Raw genomic sequence first — 22,132 nt, 5'->3', positions numbered from 1 at the left:
ATATAAATCATACCAATAGGGAACTCAATATAATAGGACAAAAGGACAATACATAATATTGTTTTAATGAAAAATGATGTACAGATAGACGTTGCAAGTAGGTGCTTTAATTTGTAACAAAATCAAATGTTTCAATACTAAACTATTTAGCTTGAATGTTATAGAAGGTATTCGCTGACATCAAATCTAATACAGCATTAAAATATTACCGGCAATGCTGATCTTATATATTCCAACTTAGATTTTTTTAATGGTCAATTAGGTATTGTAATACCTAATGTAGTAATTAAGTACTTGCACCATCTACTTGTATACTATATCTGTGCCTTGAAAAACTTTATGAAAGACTACGCATAATGAACAATAGTCAATTAATATGACGATTTTCCATACATGGCAGCACAGAAAATTTATAATGGTTAACCAACAACCCCCCAAAGCCACCACTATACTGCAACACATAAGGAATTTTCAGCCCAAGTATAACGAAGAAATGACCAAATCCAGCATATTTTTTTAATAAATATTTTAAAATGTAAATGATGTGTTATTTGTGTATTTAATAGCTTTTAATAATTTTATTTAGATGTTTCACGACATCTGATAGTTTTAAAAAGGCACCCCTAGTTTCAATTTTTAGGAGATAGATTAACATGCAGTAAATAAAAAGAAAAAATTATAACGTCATTGGAATTTCAGGAAAATATTGATATTGTAAAAGGTAAATTCATACTATAGACTTTGACTCCACAGTCATAGACTTTGGAACCGTAATATTAAAAAAAGACTGGTATTGAATTTGTAAAAATATTCAATTATCGTACGTTTGGGATATAGCCAATAAGATAATACGCCATGAATTAAAACGATATCGGCTCGCACGAGGTTATTGTTCTCATTTCGCTACACGTCATTCAATGGAAAGAGAATACATTGTTTTTATTTGAATTAGGTCATTTCGATCGTAAATGATGCGATAAAATAATTTTACGGTTATTCAGAATTACTATTTTTTAGTTAATTAAAATGTATGTATGTATACTGAATATCCATAAAATATATAGGTAAAGAACTGATATTAGTAAGCAACCCTTCTTGCAAGTATGAATCATATGTTAATGATAGAATGATACATTCACCTGAAAGACATAATAACAACGCCTGGTACACTGTCCGTTTATTACAAAACGAAGAATGTATCAAACGGTGATACTGTTTCCCCCAAGTCATGACATCCATGCATAGCATTAAAGTGCCCTTTACCTGAAACGCCACGCTCTTTCTGTCCACGATACCAGGATATTTCGGTGTTGTTTTCACTATCTGAACAAACGTGTCTGGCACATCTACAGCTACCTCCCTCCCAAGAAGCACTGGAGTCGTGTCAAACCCAGGAGGAAGTTTATAAGATGCATACACAGCTTCTCGGATCAACACGGAGTCCGATCCTGCAGAGTACGTCACTCCCTCTCTACAATCGAGCAAAGAGTCGTCCCCATTAGAGATAAGAAGTTGGATCTTATGGTCGCTTAAGTTGTGCGTCGTATTGGATGCTACTGATTCCGATCTCTCAGACATCAAGTCCCCACATTTGGCTGTTTCTGAAGATCCTTTGCTTTTCTTACTCCCGAAACTAGTTCCAGAACCTTCCGAGCTTTGAGGTAATGAGAGTAATTCCATGGTACTGTTATTCTTGAAACTACCCGAACCTTCAGAACTGGGTTCTGATATATCTAGAGTGCTTTGAAGCACAGTACTCTGTTTACTGCCGAAACTTGTGCCTGATCCACCCGATGATAATAAAAGTGGTTCGTCGTCTCTGGTTGCCCGAAGGCGTACCTGAGGTGGCCGAGGTGGTGGGTAGCGAGGGGGTGTTTTATTCCTCGCGATGAAGCTGTCCGGAACATCCACCGCCATTTCACGGTGGGGACCTGGAAGTATACATAGAAAATATGTATTAGTATCGCCATTCAGGAGGGAAATTCTATATAAAAGTTATATACTCTTCGGAAATCGAGAATATAAACCTCTATGTTAATAATTTGATTTCCAAAAATGTAAATGTATAAATAAAAATCGTAATCTTAAATAAATCTGTCACACACTTTAGAAAAGCTATTAATTAAATGTGAGGGTTAAAACATATTTACATCTCCGGAAAAATTAATAACCGTGGAATAATTCTCGTCAAAGGCTAAATGACCCGAATAAATTTGTTCATAACCACTCTCGCCCTGGTTGCTTATCAACCAATTAGCTGAAATAGGATGCCGAACGAATGGTCTGTGAAATAACCCCAATACAGAACAGCATCACATCGTAAATATCTACGGAAATTCACTATTATATTTTTATGAAAGTGTACAGAGTTATTAGTACCGATCCAAATCTTTATTTAAACTTATTGGTCACAAAAATTCATTTACATAATCTTTATCTCTACATACATATAATAAAAACGTACAATCATAACGAAGTGTAAATTCTGTTTGTAGATATTAAGTTTTCTCGTAAAAACGCGTGGAGTAATTGTGCTGAAATTTTCAAGGAATATGTTGTTATATATGACACAACATATAAGTAACACTAAGAAAAATAGGGAACTAATGCAATACGTAAAATCTTCATTATGTCATATAAAATATAATGATTAATCAAGCAATGGACAACATTGCATAAATGCCCTATTCATAGACATATAGATATAACGGGCGTGGTTATTATAAAATAATTCTCAAATTGAGTACACCTTTAAATCTAAAATCCCTCCGAAACTGAAATATCAATCACAGCCACATTTATTACTCGGACAGGTGGCCTACTCTGGAATATCTGAAGCGTGAATGGCATAAATTTCACGGATGATATGATATACTCGTGGTCCTGATTGACACCAGGTCTGACACGAATGAATCACGATAAATCATTGCCGATTCATCAATCTTCCATCTCGGTTGACCAGGGCACGTATCTAATACATATTATAAAAGTTATAAGCATCAGCCGGCTCAACTCGAATATTATTCTGGATGACTGACTGTTTTGATCGATCGAATGAACTTTTCAGGTCGCGAAATTACGAATGTCATTTTGTTTATGTATTAAAAGTAATTCAACTATTTATACACATTTAGTAGAAGTTCTTTACATTATCTTACTCTACCATTACCACAGTGCTGTCAGTAATAATTGTATAAATATAAGGAGATTATTTATCTGCACTTTTTGCAACACGGGTTAATCAAGCCGATAAGCAAAGATAAAAGTGATAAAGAAGTCCTCACTTCGTGTATAATCTTAATAAAGTCAATAAATTGTTTAATTACTTTATGTAGGAACATGATGTCCACAAAAAATATAATTTGTTAGTTTTGTTTTTTTTTTAATTTGACAATATAATAATAATATTAAGACATGGGTACATATAATAATAATACCCCATGTATTATTATTATATGTACCCATGTCTTTCCGAAAAAAATAATAATAATAAAATAAAAAATTGAAAAGCATCACTTTCTTCATATAACTTGACCCAAAAAGTTATTTTTAGTTGCAAAGGCAAATATTGGATGTAGAATGACGGAACACCAAATGGTAAGAAGGAATCGTCGACTATAGAACAGTGCTACGGATATCACGTCATCATATGACGATTGTGATACCATTCACGTTTTATTATTCTGGAGTACCAAGGTGCTGTACCTAGTAATTTCACTAGCAATTCACCCTCTTTCAATCGAAACACATGTTACAAAGCAAGCTGCTTCGCGGCAGAAATGGGTGAAATAAACTTTATACTGAACTTTATGTAAAGTGTACCTCGGTAAAGTGGTATAAATAATACTGACCAGTGTCAGAAGACAGTGAAAGCATAGTGAGCATTTCTCCGTCGTCATCCGGCGGCGGTCGTTTCTCGTCCTCAGCACCGAGCACCACTATACTGGACCCTGACCGTCTCCGGGGTCTGAAATAAATACAAGTAAAATGTTATTTATTTAAAATTACTTTATTGCATTAATAATAAATTTTTTTTTATGTAAAGTATAATAAGTGATACAGTCTATCTTATTCCCAAATTTCATTAAGATTCGTTCAGCCGTTTAGTCGTGAATCGGTAACAGATAGACGCTTTCGTTAATTATAGATTAATACCCTGTACCTAATACAAAACCGCGTATTTATTCAATACAGCTAATAATTACGTGTCGCAGTGACTACGTGGGAGCAAAATATATATTATACATAGAAATAATGTAAGTGGCTAATTCATTCATCAGAAAAAGGAAGCGCGTCCGTTGTCGAGTTGCGTCAAGACAGACGGAGACGGATTCACCAGCGCGTGACGTCACGCACACGTGACTGTGCACGTTTACGTAACGGCTTTTTACAATTTAAAATATTTTTTATTCTTTCAATGCCGACGTAATTGCAAACAACAAAACAATGCAAGTTTTCAAGCGTCTTCAAAAAGAGACTTTTGATTAGATTCTTTTTTCTTATGTTATATGATAAGTTAGCTTATTGTGAATGGATTGTGAAAATCATAAGGAACATTCATTCACAAGGGAGATAATATCGTAAACTGTTCAAATACGAATATCACGTTATCATTTTGATCATGTTCCATCACCTGAAACAAACTCTAAGCTGGTCTAATTGTCTAAGGATCATCAGAGAGCAAACATTTTCAAGATCACCACCAGCACTGAGTGATCTTAGTAAATCAATCATACATCAGTTTATTATGGCACGTTCTCGCAAAGTCAAAAACCGTACCAGATGGAGACAAATTGCAAAGATCTAGATCGTTAATTTACCACAATAAAAACCACAACCACTCTATCAAAGATGTACGACTTAAGAAGAATAAATGGTGTTTAGGTATCATTTAAGAAGGATGTTTTTTATATTCGATCATTTCTTATATTACGAGTGGATTTTAACTTTTCAAATTTAGATTGGCCTTTACTATTTCTATTTATTATTACATTAGTATTTTATTTTGATCTTTTTGTTATCGTTTATAATTCATTATGTACTAGTAGCCAGATTACCCCGGCAAAATTACTGTTTTATCCCTCGGAGTAACCCGTATATTCAAAAGGCAGGCCAGTGATAAACCAATAGAAACGATTGCATTATTTATAAAGCAGGAATTAAAACAAATTTTCATTAAACTCGCCACTTCAGTTGTATTCGCATAGAAAATAATACGAAGTAGGTACCTGAATAATAAATACTCTCTGTCGAGATTTATAATTAACTTATGATTAAGCAGTAATAATTTATACGCTGTTAAGAAAAGTCTCTTTATTAAGTTCAAGTAAACAATAATTGGAATTCATTATTTTATTATAAACGTTACCTAGTGGTTTAGCAATTAAAAATCTCAAATCGTGAAATCATATCTGATTGACACTAAAAACTTAATGTGTAAATTTATTTTTTTGACGGACTTCCGAGTCATGGAAAACACTTTTGAAAATCCAAATATTCCGATAATAGATCCGCAATGTAAACAGAGATAGGATTTAAATATTCTCGACTCACGTAAATCTGTGACAATTTATCCAGATTGGAAAACCCATACGAAGACTTGTATTAATTTGGTTTCTTACAGGTGTTTTCATCAACAGACGGTTAGTCAGAAACAGAACACGACGCTTTGTAATACGTAAAAATAACTAATAATGATGTGGAGGGCAAATATGCATGCTTAGTGAGAGCACGTACTACGAAATAATTCATTTTAATTCTCTGTATACAAAATACAGTCAGTTAATATTAATATGTTTGCCAACGCCACAAACTTTAGATATATAATAATTGTCGAGATTCGCAGACATGAGTACACTCTGGGCGCAAATTTAGCATAATAACGGGCACCTAAAATTGAAACTTGCCTAACATTGAGTATGCAAACACGAAGTACGGAACAAATTTATTTTTTTTTGCCGCAAGTTGGGACATTTTGGGAAAATTAGTACTCATGATCGTCATAACAAGAATGGTTGTCAGCTTGTGAATTGCCTTATGGTAAGGTGCATATGACTGAATAAACTACCATGCGCTGTTTTGACTGCTTTGGCGGCCATAAGACGTAGACGTATACATTTTTGTGACCATGACCACTGAAATATAAAATACTCTCTGTGTAACTTTGGCAACATGTCTTTTGAATGGAAGATGTAAAGGAGCACATTTTAATTTTATTAGATTGAGGCATCTTATTCCTGTCTCTGTAATAGGAACGCATCACGGGTGGTACATGATGATATCTTGAAGTCCATAATGCTGTTTATGTACACATATAGGTGACGGTTACCCGCTTACCATTATGTGGGCCGTCAGTCTGTTTTTACTATTCCAATTACATAAAAAGATCTAGGACGGGTATACTAAGACCTCAAGATATGGCAGATAAAAAAAAGAACCCGAAAATATTTTTACTTACCTCATAAATAAAAAGGAAACAATAAATATTTAATACCCTTGGTAACCCTAGAGCCTGGTATTCGCCAGTTGAATGCAATCATGGTAAGCTCCGAGCAGGGTTGCCGCAAAGATATTTTACACAACAAACATTAGGCAAGCAATTTCAATTCCAACTTCACCGCAAGTGCTGTGGTGAATGGCTTTGGCCGCCACCTCTTTCGTAAATGAAATAAGATTTACTGTTTGGTAAAAATGAAGTCGTTTTTAACTTTCATCGTAATAACAAGACAAGTTACAGGAATCATGTTTTTTAATATACCAAAATAAAAGTAAAGTACATAAATTAAAAGAAAGTGTATTACGTATTATAAGGCCAAATTTTAAGGATTCATATCTAATTCAAAATAATTCATAATTTATAATATGTACCATAGTACAGCTTGTCAATTCTTGTTGACTATATCTAACTAAATATATAATAATATTCCGATAAAAACAGTGAGGTAATAAAATTAGAAAAGTATGTCGGAAATGTTGAAGTTAAGAAAAAAGGTAGTTAACAGAATTATCTATGTTATATAAACTAAAATATACATTATACATTATACGTTCTCTTCTACCCGTGAACAATCTGTGATCTCTCAAGTTTTCAACCGCAAAAGAAAGAGGTTCACAATCCAACTGGTTTTTTTTTATAATTAAAGATTTGTTCCACAATTCGCATAGCAATGAGACGTGACGTGAGTGAAAGGACCATGGTTAAAAATTGGTTAAAAGTTAGCTATAGGTATGTATAATACTACTACTTTTTGCCAATCTCAAAACTGTATTTAATTACTAATAAATTAACTTAAATTTGGATGTTCCTGTAATTAATTTATTGGTAATTGCATTGATAATATTATAAATTCGTAGCAACATCATTTAATGCAGATAATAACACATTACTTGATCATTCAAATTTAAGTAGTCATTTAAAGTTAAATCTGCAATAAACAGTACGTCACACAAACACAGTGAGATCATCCATTGTATCTGTTTGTGGTCTGGTGTTATCGCTCTCTAGGTTTAATATAATATATTATACCACTATCATTATTATTTGTAATGATTAAGATTTTATGTAACAACTGTTTAAAGAGACCGATTCCAACTACAACAAAGTTACTATGGAACCAAAGATACTGTCGATTACACATAGGTTTTAATGAAAATCGGTCGAAATTATATCGAGTAATATACTAATTAATATAAGAGTATGAATAAACATACTGTTACATTTTACAGTTGGTCTTGAAAAGAAACTTACATTAGCAAAGTACATATTAAGATATTAGGTCAATGAGTATTTTGACTAGTACCATAATACAGTTACGGTTACGGTACGACTCGTACGATAAATGTCTTTGCACACGGATTGCATTTGTGTACCTAAGTATTTTTTTTTATATTATACCAGTTGAGACCTCCACACGTGTTTAAGTCAGGTCTATTTTTATATATAATTTGCTGAAATTTGCACCCTGTCAACTTAGTTCTACAGGTGATTGCTTATATTGTCTTACAGATTCCAATTCGAGTGCACAAACTTCTCACTGCATGACTATAAAAAAATTATAGTTATTTATTCGTGGTAGATAAACTGTTTTAAATTTAATCAAACAAAAAACACTTATTTAAAAAACAAAGATAGCACATAAAGTTCTTTTTAATTATATTATATATTTATTTTTAATATGAAATAACAGCTATGGCATTAGAAAATCAAGGGCTAGATATCATAATTGAAACTACTGGCTGGTATAGTAGGCACGTCTGTGAATGTGCCACTACAAAGCTACCTGTTTGCTGGCAGGTGATGCAGGTAACTCCCTATTGTGTTGTGTGACCCATTTTAAACGCCACAAGTCCCGTTCCACATTGTCGCACACTTATATAGGGAGTTTTCTGCTCTATCACATATCGTAAGTTATAAAATAAAATAATAATATAACACAAAAACCTATTTTGTTCTCCGACGTTTTCGTCAACTGGCATTTAATGTGATATTTGAGTATTCAATTCAATATTATTTTTCAGTACATATATATATAGTTATATTTTTTGAAAAATAATATTAACGCTTATTTTTTACTGTCAGTGTGTTAACCTATAGGTTAACAAACTGACTTGCGATCAAAGATCGCGAGTTCGAATAACAAACATCAGACACAAAATGTTATTTGTCTCAGTTTATATTTCTGATTGACTCTGCAGTGATGGAAACACCTAATTAATTCGAGAGTGCTTGGCTCTCCCCTGTCAGGTTGGATGCAAATATAATAAATATATGCAAAATATATATATATATATTTAAATACTTTTTGTATATATAGACATACCCCACAGCTACGTAACTTATATTCCTCAATATATCCTTCCTAACTTGGCAATATAAAACACCACTCAAATTTGTGTAATATTGGCATTTATTCAGTAAATCAAATTTATTGAAATACCTACAGCAGCATTACCCACAGGATCCAATTGTGTTTTACAATCCAATATCCATTGAAATATACAAAATTTCATCGATATTGATCCAGCCATTTAAAAGGACTTGGTGAAAAACACAAGTACAGAATAATTATATATATGATAAGATATAAAATGGTCTATGAGCCGTCATTAAATATGTCACGATAGTTATCTAACTCAGTACAATAGAGTATGGTGAAGATAGTGGTACAATGGTAGGAGACACGTTGGACGGGTCGGATGTAGGGCGAGGGCGGTGTGTCTATCTACTATAAATAGTTCTACCTTGTCATGTATTTAATATTGTACATCTAGATGTAAATCTATAATAATATATCATCTAGAACAAATGTAGAAAGAAAAACATATAATACCTATATATTAAAATGAATATATTATCCATCTAAAAAACTGATTATATTTGTCCTCTAACTTGTTCATCGATTATAAAAAAAATATCGATAACTTACTCGAACTCGACACTTAAAAAATTTGTTCAAGAAAGAACTTCCTTATGGTTGAAGTCGGTTGAGAAACCTATGAAATTTTATTACTCAGCGACATTATCCGATTTGTTGCAAAAGTGCAAGTGCTAATGATTATTATCATAAATGAATCATGAATTATGCATGATCATTATGAATTCAAACACGAATTTCAAAATCCAATAATACCTAATCGCATGTGCATAGAAATTGCAGACTAATCGTCCTTCGGAAATGTATGTAGTTATAATTATGGTAGGATGTGATACATAACTACATACAATATAATAAATCACCTAATAGCTAGGCATCTACAAGAAACAAGCAGAATAAAAATGTTATTATTGCAATTGAAGCATAGTTTATAATAGCAATCGGGGAGTAAATGTAGTAAAAATAGCGATATCAATAAACTACAACACGAATTTAAAGAGAAATTGTCACAAATAGTAAATATCATTATTAACTTCTAGTAAAGTTTATAATAACACAAACTATTCATGAACCTCTGTACTTATCCAGCAAGGCAAACATCGTAGCAAGCCAAGAAAATCTATGATGTAGGATATCTTTAGCTCTTTGAATTTTCTCAGATTAAAATCTCTATTGAGTCTAGACGAATTCTCATATATGTAATCTGTTAGTATTCTCTAAAACAATCAATCTTCTAATTAAAGTGAAACGGTCTCGTCATTTGCCAAAACCGCTGAACCTTGAAACTTTAGTCGTGCATTCGCAGTATAGTATCAGCTGGATGTCGAAATGTATGTAGAATTCCACACAAGAAATGATGCTTTGAAAGTACAGGAAACTTTTTTAATTTAAAGTTTCAGTAATACACTGAAACTGTAGTATTGAGCATTTGTGGTCACATATGGGGCATGGTTTACATACCTTTGAAGTCAAAATTAAAGTCTAGTCACAGATAATAATGTAATAGTCACTACATTTAGTCAGGTTTATGCATTCAAATATATATTATAATATATTTGAATGTATAAATATATTATAGGTAGATGGATAGATAATTATCAATATCTGTTATGTAATGTGCTATTTTTTATATATATTTATTCATTGTGCACAGGATTATTATTATTATCATCACACATCTAGAGATGTGTGCGTTACTACACCTCTCCTAGGTATTCTTAATTAAAATTTATTTAATATTAATTTAATATACCCTTGCAAAATATATAAACTTCAAAAAAAAGATGTTAAAAAAAATGTGAGAATCACTCTGTCTCTTCCCGCCAACCTAACGCTTATTTTGTCAAGTTTAAATAAAAATAATAAACTTCAAAATGTGTTAAAAAAAGAATCACGTGTTAATATTTTATTGTATAGTATCTTTTGTCCTAACAGAGACTATTGTAAATGAGCCTTTCATATTCGGAACGCGTTTATATTTTCTAAAAAGTATCTATTGCTTTTACATAGTCTATAATAAGTACAATACACGAAAGAACCCTATTATTATCTCTTGTAAAGCTTTCCATGAAATGAAACAATTACTTCTGAGTTTTCCCAAAATCAAATAGAAAATCGAATAAACTTTACTTCTGCATTTCAGGTTATTTTGTACACACCCGGCCTTCAACATAAGTCACAGAGAGATAAATTGTAGATTGAGAATACTTGAAGGCAAATAAAATATTTATATTCCCATGTATTATTCTTTATCTACAATCTTAGCTGACACTAGCGAACGAATAGAAACAAAGTGGTTTTATAAACACTCCTTTGTTTTGTATTGAAAAGCGTCAGGACCGGTTGTATACTACCCCGACTTAGACTAAAAGGTCATGAATTTGAAATCTGCCCGACGACACCAAACATCTTTGTATGTCAATTTATATCTCTAACTCCCTATTTAGTGTTAGAAACACCGATAACAAACAAAAATTTATTCAAGACACGGCTATAGGCTCTCATTCTGCCACTTTCAATTCTAGTACACCGAGCGAATTGTAGGCGTGTCAAATAATACATTGACTACTACATCGACAATAGCTCTGACTACCCCATCCCGGAAAATGGATCGTGGAGGAACTACCTTTTTTTGTTTTGTAGAACCCTAGAACTAAGTTATTTTTTATTCAATCAATCAACGACGGGGCCATCGTCGTAAGAATGTATCCATTTCTATTAATAGAGCATGTATTATTATTGAATCGAGGGATCTGGAATCTCGATACGTGACGAGAATTAAAAGAACTAGGTTTGGAGCACGGCGTGGGTAAGAAATATTATTTCCTGTAGAAATAAAATTTATAAATGCAATATATATTAGAATGCATTTATAAACAAAAGAAACTATCTACGGACCTAAAAAAATGTAACTGAGATGATTTTGTTAGTGAAAGCCAAGTATTAAGTTAACGTGTACTGTTGTTGTATGTACATAAAATATCGAAAAGGGAGCATAAGGTTTCGCTTAGTCTAAATAATACAAATAAATATATTTTTTATTGTATAAACTCACTCAATTGACGGAAAACAACGAGTTTGTGTTACGATACTCATATGAAAAACCCAAGCAGGAAAAATTTATTACAATGACGTCTGCATTTCTACTACGAATAAATCCGAATTTGGTAAAGTGGAAATATTTGGCTTTTTGTTTTTAATGAATAATAAATATTTGAATATTTAAAATTTCATCCTGTTTCATCAACTACATAAATAATAAGTGACATGGACTGCACTTTACGTAGGCACCGAATCTAGCTAGAATATTCTATGAACAACACGGGTCAAAAGTTTTTATTTTTATGCTACTGAAATGGTAGACGAGTTAGCAGTCCAATGTATGTATTAGCAGCACTAGACTAACATCAGCGTGTGATGGCTGTGGTTGCCTAATGCGTTACCATTCCAGAGGACTGTGACATACTGTTTAAAAAAATATTCACTACCATATTCATACTCACTCTTCAATGGAAACACAGTTTACAAAAAAAACTTTTTGGTGAATGGAATAGGTGAAATAGAAGAGTCCATGCAGGCGATTTTATACAAGTCTATCTCAGTAAAAAAATATCCTCATTCATTTTTTTACCCTGGCCAATTTACACAGCGCTATCTAATCCCAAGCTAAGCAGAGCAGTACGTACTATACAACTGATAGATATATATATATAAATATATACATATATAATATACAGACCAATACAAACAATCATACTCATGAATACAAAAGTTTGTACCGTGCGAGGCGTCGAACCAGCAAACATCGGATGTAAAGCGGTGTACTAAACCGCCAGACCACCGGGCCGTTTATTCAAGGACGTGTTTCTAAGAAAATCAATTTGTTTAAGTGTATAAAAAGTGAAACAGTGTATTCGAAGAGATTTTAACAAATTCATTGGACAGGCCATTATAGTTCGCGGCACGTACGCGGCGACCGGCTCACTTGCGCTTGTATTAAACGCCCACGTCCGCGCCCAAGCGCGTCAGGGTCGCCACATGCTGCTTTTGCCAGTTAATGAGAAGTTCGAAGAATTTCATTGAATTGAAATGAGAAATTGTAAGAGTACACTTCTACTAACTCTAAACAGAAATACGTTAAACAACTTAAAGCATTATTTTAGCTATTGATCAGCTACATGCTGCTGAAGTTCGAAGATATTATTGAATTAAAATTAAAATGTAAGACTCTATTGTAACAGGTTAAAACTTGTGCTAACTGTAGTCAGAAATATATCATACATCTTACAGCTTTATTGAGCTGTTAGAGCATTGGTTTTTAAAAGGTGTTTTCGTCATTTAAATATGTAAGAAAATACTAAAAGTTAAGTTAAAATTTTAAAATTTATAAATAATGGCCTAATATATCAAATAGTAAATGGTATTAGAAAGATATTTATTTAAAGTTTGTAACAAAAATCTGAAAGATGATATAATGAGTCAGAAAAAAGTACACAAGAGTAATAGGTGAAATGTGGCAAAAAAACAGGCGAAAGCGAAACAAGAAAATAAACCCTTACGTTTACATAAAAAAGTCCAGAAAGAACTAACTTTGCCCAAGCATCACGTTAACAAATGCAATCAATAAAATCAGTAAATATATTCCATAACCAAACAGCATATATAACCTAACATACAAAAAATATGTAGTTGAACTAAGAACTTTTATTATTAAAAATAAAACTGAAACATGTGACAACTACAGTATATCATAGATACTAACTACCTTCAGATGTAGGTAATATTATCAAGATCGCCAAGTTTCCAACGCTGTTATTAGATTTCGGTTTATTCTTCGATTGTATATCGACATGTCTATTGTGTGACTGCTCCATTGTTCACCGCTTGTATTGGTTGGACTTCATCAATCATAGTGCCCATCTATTGTTTATAAAATATTACACTGAGGAATCTACGATACCATAACTTATATTGATTGCGAATTTATAGACCCTGCTAATATAATAACTATGGGGGAAGGGGTTATAACAGTGGGGACTATCGGCCTCATTGCTTGACATGTAGTGATCATCGTTGTTAATTCCTTCATGCTCTCATGACTTCATGCTCATGCATCCTATCAAGTCATGGACATTAATATCATCGCCTACTACTGCCTTCCCACCGTGTATCGTTTGTACGGGCGCCATTTTCATCTATTCTAGAAAACATTACAAATATAGTTTATTTTTTTTATTTGTTCTTAGCGTCATGAAAGATGTACGCGGAGTACTTTGGGGAAAGAAATAGGTCACTTTTTATCCCGGTCAATCAATATTATCCTGATCTCAAAGACGAGGTAGCGGGTAAAAAAACTAGTAATTTTATAAATGTAAGAGCGAGATTATTTACTTGTTATCTCTTGGTCTTTAATGATTCGGACAATTATCAGTATAAATATTATTTCGGTGGGAATACTTACATCATTTCATTATCATTACATAGTACAAAAGTCGCTGTCGCTGTCTGTCCCTAATTCCCTATGTATGCTTAAATCTTTAAAACTACGCAACGGATTTTGATTTTGAGTTATTCAATGGGAAGGTTTATATATAATACATGTACACCCGTGTAAAGCCGGGGCGAGTAGCTAGTTTTACATAAATTAATCAATATAAATTACAATATACAGAAATAGATTTTATAAATCATAATTGTCCGTGACAACCCCGAAGCGAGTTTACATATTTATAAAATACTAGCTGTACCCGCGACTTCGTCCGCGTAAAATAGTGACCTTGAGCAAATAATAAAAAATATATATTAATAATCTAACCCAATAAAAAAGTTTCATCGTTCTAGCTTCAAAAATGAAATTTCCATACATAATTCCATACAATTCAATCAACAGCCAAAAACTAAGTTTCAAACTACTATCTTTAAAATGAAGATACTTCCATACATACCATACATACATTACATCTCCCCTTTCAACCCCTTATAACCCTTTTTCTTGTTTTTTTTAATGCTACTTATATTAGTGTCATCATGTACCAATGATAAGATGTCGCTATACTGTAACCATTTATGGCTGAGTCCTGTGGCGGTAGGTACTGATATTTTCTCAACAGCCTAAAAAATGGGTTTCAAGTTTCTAGCTTTAAAAAATGACAATACATGCATACAACATTTTAACTCCCCTTTTGACCCTTACAACCCATTTTCGTTAATTATATTTAATCAATACGCAAATAAATAAGATTGAATCTTAAAATTTTAATAAATTCCTCTTTCAGTCTCTTATAACCCTTTTTAGCATTAAAAAGTAACCTATGTCCTATCTCAAGATCTAGACTTTAAATTTCATTTAAATCAGTTCAGAAGTTTTGGCTTTTAAGACAGACAGACAGAGTCACTTTCACTTTCATAATATTAGTAAGGTATTTATTAAATAAACTGACCCAAAAAAGCGTAAGAAAAAAGCTTCATCGTTCTAGCTTCATATATGACGAATTTCCATAAAAACTTTTATCTGCTATTTTATTTTACCCCTTGAATGGTGACAATGTGATATTTACAAATTTAAATGTCATATTTATTTATATTTAATAAACAGTTTAAACATTTCTTTAAATTCTTTTGAAAATTGGTGGTCCAGTTGGCCAATAACATAATAAAATTTTGTTAAATCAAAATAATAGATGTGATATTCTAAATTGCAAACTATCCCTCTACTTGCGCGAACCATATCTATGACTCTACTGGCCAGAATGGAGAAACGCGTATTCCGAACCTGAATAGCTCGGATGGAACGGTAGATGTTGTTTCTTCCAAGGAAATGTTGTTCATATGTATTGACAACATTTTTAATATTATATGTTGTTTTATTCTTCAAAAATATTAATAATATGTTCTTACGCTCTTGTCCAAGAGCAGGGTCATCAGATATAGGCTATACCAGGATTATATTTATGTATTTATAAAATAAAATTGCAGAGCTAACGTTTATTTATTTAAATTCATAAGGAGACAACGGATTGACAATAATCAGTTGCGCGCGCAACGCTGCTTATACAAATGACATATGTTTATTTATGACATATGAGCGTTAATAAGTCGCATATCTAGTACAATACTGGTGTAATTCAGAAATTAAAAATTTTTGAAAATAGACTTAATAACACACTTATAAAGTAGACTTTCCAAAATATCTAATTTTTTAGTTAAGCCATTATTATAATAAGTGTGTATTCAACCGCATAAAGATAACCTTGCATTACCATTTTCAACCCCTTACAACCCTTTTTTCGCATTAAAAAGTAGCCTATGTCCTTCCTCGGCGTCTAGACTATATGGGTACCAAATTTCATTTAAATCAGTTCAGTAGTTTTGGCGTGAAAGCGAGACAGACAGACAGACAGACAGACAGACAGACAGAGTTACTTTCGCATTTATAATATTAGTAAGGATTAGTGTAAAACAAACATAAGTTTAAAAAAATTCTTTTTTTTACGTTGTGCCTTACCTTTATTGACTTTTATATAATACTTACTACAACCTAAAATTAAAAAGCTTAAAAAATATAATACAATAACTAAAACATATTTTAAAGTTTTAAAAATTGAATCTAAATGTTTATAGGAACAAACGATCAACGCATTAATAAACCCTATCGCTATCAAACTTAATCAAAAACTATGCAAGAGCCAATATATTATGTATAAATCTAGAAAAGTAACACAATATTATAATAGAAGCCTTTTGAAACTTGGTCGTAAACAAAAATACAGCACTGAAATATGTGTTACAGCTATACGTAGGTATTATTAATTCTTGTTCCATTTCATTTACTTTCACTGGTGTTCATTTGAGATTGGATGTTCTATTGGATTATAATACATTTTATATGAACCAGTGCCGGAGTTGCAAGCCGAGTTTCCTCTCTGTAGTTCGAAGGCCGTCTGTCGCACCTAATCAAGTAATTGGATTTAGATGACGTTCCATCTGGTATACAACATGTTCACTCGACGTGTTCACAATGTATCAACGTCATAAAACAAGAAATCGATGCATAAACGTAAATGTATTCATATTATAAGCTTTAGGTACTACAACCGATTTTCTTGGAAACCAATTTGAATTTATTATTGCAAAATGACGATTTATAGCTTTCGTATTTTTAAGCATTTAGTTCCATAGAATAGAATAGAATCACCTGAGTTATATTATAATCAGTTAGGTTGCGTAACACAGTTATGTAAGTAGGTTCCAGATTGGATTTATCATTACATTTTTTTTCTAAAATATTAGAAAATATATGAAGTACAATATTTTTCTCTTTCTATTGTTGTCTGGTAACACAGACATTATTATATAATATAAAAAAACAGTTTAGACAAATTTAACTAGTATTAATTTTGTATAACACGGCGAAGCTAATATATAGTTTATTTAAGATTCATTGGCAATTCATAAAAAAAAAAATTATTGTCATTTGCATAAATGTGTTTTTGCCCTATCTGAGACAATTAATAATAATATATATAATAATCTCAGGACAATTCACACAGCGGCATCTAGACCCAAGTTAAGCTAGCTAAAGCTTGTGTTATGGGTACTAGATAACTGATACAAATACATAGATAATTTTTTTTTCGTAAATATATACATATTATACATAAAAAATATCCATACCGATACAAACAATCATACTCATGTTCAATACAAATGTTTGTGCCGTGCGAGGAATCGAACCCGCGACCATCGGACGTCGCGGCGTGCGAGACCACCGAGATCGTCTAATTATTAATCTGATGTTCGAAAAACAGGAAAATACTATTAAGTACATGAAATTATATAAAGTAATACTTAAAGTTCTCGTCTCTGACAACTCCTTCTAGAATTACAATCATGAAGGTTTACTTTTTATTTATAAATAAAGTGTTCTGGCTGGCTAGTTCCATCAGCTTAGACGGCTGCGGCTAGAACATGAATTTTGACTATAGGTTTGTTTTATGACAAGGGTATCTAACAAAGGATTTCCTGAATCGGAAGCTAACGGTTTCCGCTCGGGTAAAGCTGCGTTTCACAGTTAGCACTAAGCAGTCATTTCTTGACTAAAATAGTTCAAAGGATCACACAAAATATTTCTTTCATATTATAATATAAACTTTTGTCGACTTTAAATAAACCTTTAATCGTGTCTCAAACAACAAGGGATGTTAAACGGTATCGACTGTAAAAGAATCAACAAAATCTAACGAATAATATCGATACTGAGAGCCAATAACTGAAATTAGTGTACAACTACATAGAAAAAGTTATTGATTTTGCATGGTGTAAAGTTAATAAAAAATATAACAATATTTCTCATTATGATTACCCACAGTATCTCCAAAAACACAGCATTCGCCGTTCTTGGTAATATTAATAAATTAAAACAAAACGCCTTCTGCAACTGAGCAATTCTAAAATGGTATTGTCGGAACGCCCGCTAAGAACTGCAGGGGGAGTTAACCCTTATAAATTTACATGGTAAGCACCATATAAAATTTGAGAACGGTTCGGAAACACGGGAAATTGCCCCTTTTCATATTTGTAAGGCGTTGCCATCCTCAAAGGTCGCAAGCATTGCCGATATCCGAACGCTTACGGTAACCTCTATTTACGTAATTCAACGTTACAGTATTTGAATTCTTATTGCATGCAAATGGTTCCTGGAATTTTAACACCTAATTTTTAAAGCATTGTATAATCATTGCGTTTACATTATATTGTAACCAAACGTTTCTTAGCCTAGGTATATAGAAAATAAATAGTATTTATTACAAGCGTTATTGTCTTCTTTTAAATATATGTAGCTAATCATAATTACTATTATTTCATTATTTGTAAACTTCTTCCACCAAGCTCTACCGCCTATCATATCTGAGCTTATTCTACTTTTATGCATATTTTTCACACAGTATATCTATTCATTTATCCACATTATAGTCATAATGAATAGACTATCTAGACGATGAAGCTGTAATACAGCACTACAATAGGTATAAGCATTAATCAACAAAGTATAAGTATAAATTAAGCTAAGAAATTTACAGGTAATATTTAATAATTTAAAAATGTAATTATGACAATATATGAATAAGATGGTTAAAAAATATCAATCAAGTTTTAAATGCAGTACAAAAACTGGTCCTGTCACAATTTAAGAATAATATGTGTTACTGATAAAGGTATCTACCTTAGTAAATAATAAAAGTATCTAAAGCTTGTACTTTTATTGTTTACTATAGCTGTGCTAACTAGCTCGTATTCGTGTAACTTATTTGATTCTTAATCAATTGGAATAAAACAAAGTGAATTTAAGTGGATTCTAACACCATACATTAGTGGTGCCAGCGCCAAGATCTTTCGTTTTCGATTCGTTTCTGACAGCAGCGCGCATAAACGACACACACTGACAAACATACTATAATGATGCTTCTAATGCGTTAATAAAATCCCTCAATTATATTTTTTATACTTTTTATAACTTTATAACTTATAACAAACAAGGTTCAGTTCTATATTTATATATATAGATAAACTAATTGTAGTTTCTTTAATCTCTTTTACAAAAATAAGTATTTCGATGCATTGATTTGACGTAATTTCTAGATTGGTGAAAGCGTCCAACATATGTATGTGTATGTATGGATAAAAGAATAGGGGCTTATTATAGTAGTTAGCGACACGCGAAATTGACGCGTCGCGCACCAAGTGAAATGTTCATTTGTATTGCATACAACTTACCAATCACTACATTGACCCATTTTGTTAGAAACTACCTGCTATTTATTGCGTGGATTTCAATTTATTTACACATAATACTAGTTCAGTACGACAGCACTTTAGTAATAATTCTGAAATATAGCTGGTGCAGTAACTGCGCCCGGATTAGTTCATTGCACAGATAAGCCAATATTAGGTGCATACGTAGTAATGAGAACTAGTGGTCGTAGAGCTAACAATGACATGTCAAGTTGACTACCACTCAGATTCCTCTAGAAACCATAGTGGTTAATTCCCGGTGAGTACGTCATTTATGCTAGCGGACAAAATGCTCATTTTATCAACCTACATTTATGCTCCGCTAGATATAACGTCTACGCGGACGGGAGCAGTATTTGTATAAAAGAAAATAGATTTTTATTTATATGTAGTATATGTAGATTAATAGGTTATGAAGGCGATGAGCGACTCCGGTCTTAATTAGAAAATAATTAAAATCTATATTAAACGACATTCCTAAGAACAAGCACTGAACTATCTTATCTTTTGTAGGTTGGTCTATACACTGAAATTCTTTTCGGTATTTATTGTAGTAATACAAGTATCATGTATCACGAGGACCACGTAATTTGTGGGCGTTGCACCATTCGATGACTGTTTTATTATCATACATAAGTATATTATAATACTTTTATACCGTTTTAGTAAATAAAATAAATATATGAGTATTGTTTTAAACCTTTTCGAATATTATTATTTTTTAATGTTATTATCTTTAATAATGTTATTATGGCAAATATATGTTTATATAATGAATAAAATTATATGAAAAATAAAAATACACATAATTTTATTTATAGCAATCAATTATTAAAAAATCCGTGTGTTTTGACGTATGTAGCTACAAATATTCAACCTAAGTAATATATAAATACTTATATTATTTTGTTTTTCGCATATTTAATAATATAATATTATAAACTTACAAATTTGACTTATTTTAATAAATAATTTCTTACTATATTGTATGTCAACTAGTTGCACCTATACAAAGTTTAAATTTAAAAGCTTCTCAGTCTGATTGTATGGTTGTCGCTCCACTCAGTATTTAGTCGTCATACATATTTGCGAATTTTTCTACTCGTACTCTATTATATATATATTTGTACTAAAGCTCTTTTTTGATCCATACAGGCGCCGATTTCCAAAAGGTTTTTTTTCGATTTCGTTGTGTTATTTTTCAACTAAATACGATTATTTTCATTTAAAATTACCAAAAAGCCGGCAATATCAACAGGTAGGCCAAAATAACAATTCAGGTTTGACCGGAAATAAGTCATTAGACCACCACCGTGACGGTGCCTACGTCCGTACACGCCTATGTACGACATAGACATAGAATGTAAACATAACTTGCAGTGTTTTATCAGCTGATCTTTATTACAATATATAATATTGCTTAGATATAAAACAATAGGTAACTGAATAATAGTTTCAACTTATCAATAAAAATATCAATATATTGTAGGACTAAGAAAATTAAAAATTGTCTTATTCTAATCGGTTTACAAATAAAAACGTTATAAACAATTGTTGTTCCGAAAATATAATGTTCTTCCATTACCGTGGTAAATTCCAAGTTCCTGGGTTCTTACTGAATACCAACGTCATACAGTTCTTTAGATAATTAACTACGTATCAAGTAGAAACAGAAACCGCAAGCATCGTGGGGAATGCTGTATCTATTTAATAATACGCATTATTATTATAATATATAAATGTTCGCATAGAGAATTATTCAACGTAAGCATTTACTAAATTTTTTTAATAATTTTTGACGGAAATCCAGTAGAAGATAAGCTAACTAAGGGCGCACGAAGGCCGTGGCCGATATCCAGTGTCTTAGAAACGTTTTAGACGCTTATGTCAGTGGTATATAAAATATGTATTTAAAAATAAATATTATTTTATTGTAAAATATTATTAATAAATTACTGCAGACGATTCGTTTTAAGAAGGGAAAAACTTTATAGAAAAATACAAAATTTGACAATTAAAAACTCTAAATTCTATATTTAAAATATGACATACCTTAAAAATAATAAACAATGAAATACTTTAAAACCTGGACATGTAAAATATGTAATAATAATATAATTTATCATTATATCAAATTTTATTAACAACCTTTCAATCATTTTTATACATATTTATTTAAAAAAGCGTAGTAAATGAACTACAAAATCGTTCAACTCAAATAATGAATAAAGATATATGTATACCTATAGTATATTGCAGTACATCTAACGATAGTATTTTTTTTAACAAATTTAATTAGCAGTCAATAATTGGATCTTAAGTGAAGCCAAACTAATGCGGTTAATTGTGAATAATTCATGATTAGATTGCCCTTGAAAGATAACGAATAACTAAACTAAATTCCCAAATCTTAAACAATTACTTACATGTATTCTTTTCTCAAAACCTTGATAAAAATCCTTGGTTTT

The 22,132-nt window shown here is 31.7% G+C and overlaps 1 protein-coding gene across 4 annotated transcripts in view; it reads right to left on the bottom strand.

Annotated features, from left to right (window-relative positions):
- LOC131840758 (protein PALS1) overlaps positions 1 to 22,132 on the bottom strand; it is a 123,018-nt gene that overhangs the window by 57,937 nt on the left and 42,949 nt on the right. For 2 of the 4 annotated variants that reach the window (XM_059188977.1, XM_059188953.1), the window contains 2 exons: positions 3,852 to 3,967; positions 1,264 to 1,931 (listed from right to left, as the gene is read on the bottom strand). In XM_059188977.1, the coding sequence (XP_059044960.1) occupies positions 1,264 to 1,931; positions 3,852 to 3,967 (784 nt within the window). The remainder of the gene's footprint in view (positions 1 to 1,263; positions 1,932 to 3,851; positions 3,968 to 22,132) is intronic. The other 2 variants (XM_059188962.1, XM_059188970.1) reach the window with 1 other exon arrangement.

The sequence above is a fragment of the Achroia grisella genome, unplaced genomic scaffold (assembly GCF_030625045.1).
Source record: "Achroia grisella isolate CSIRO2021 unplaced genomic scaffold, CSIRO_AGI_Agris_v1 utg1063, whole genome shotgun sequence".
Classification (NCBI taxonomy): Eukaryota; Metazoa; Arthropoda; class Insecta; order Lepidoptera; family Pyralidae; genus Achroia; species Achroia grisella.
This window is presented reverse-complemented; position numbering and strand designations above follow the sequence as displayed.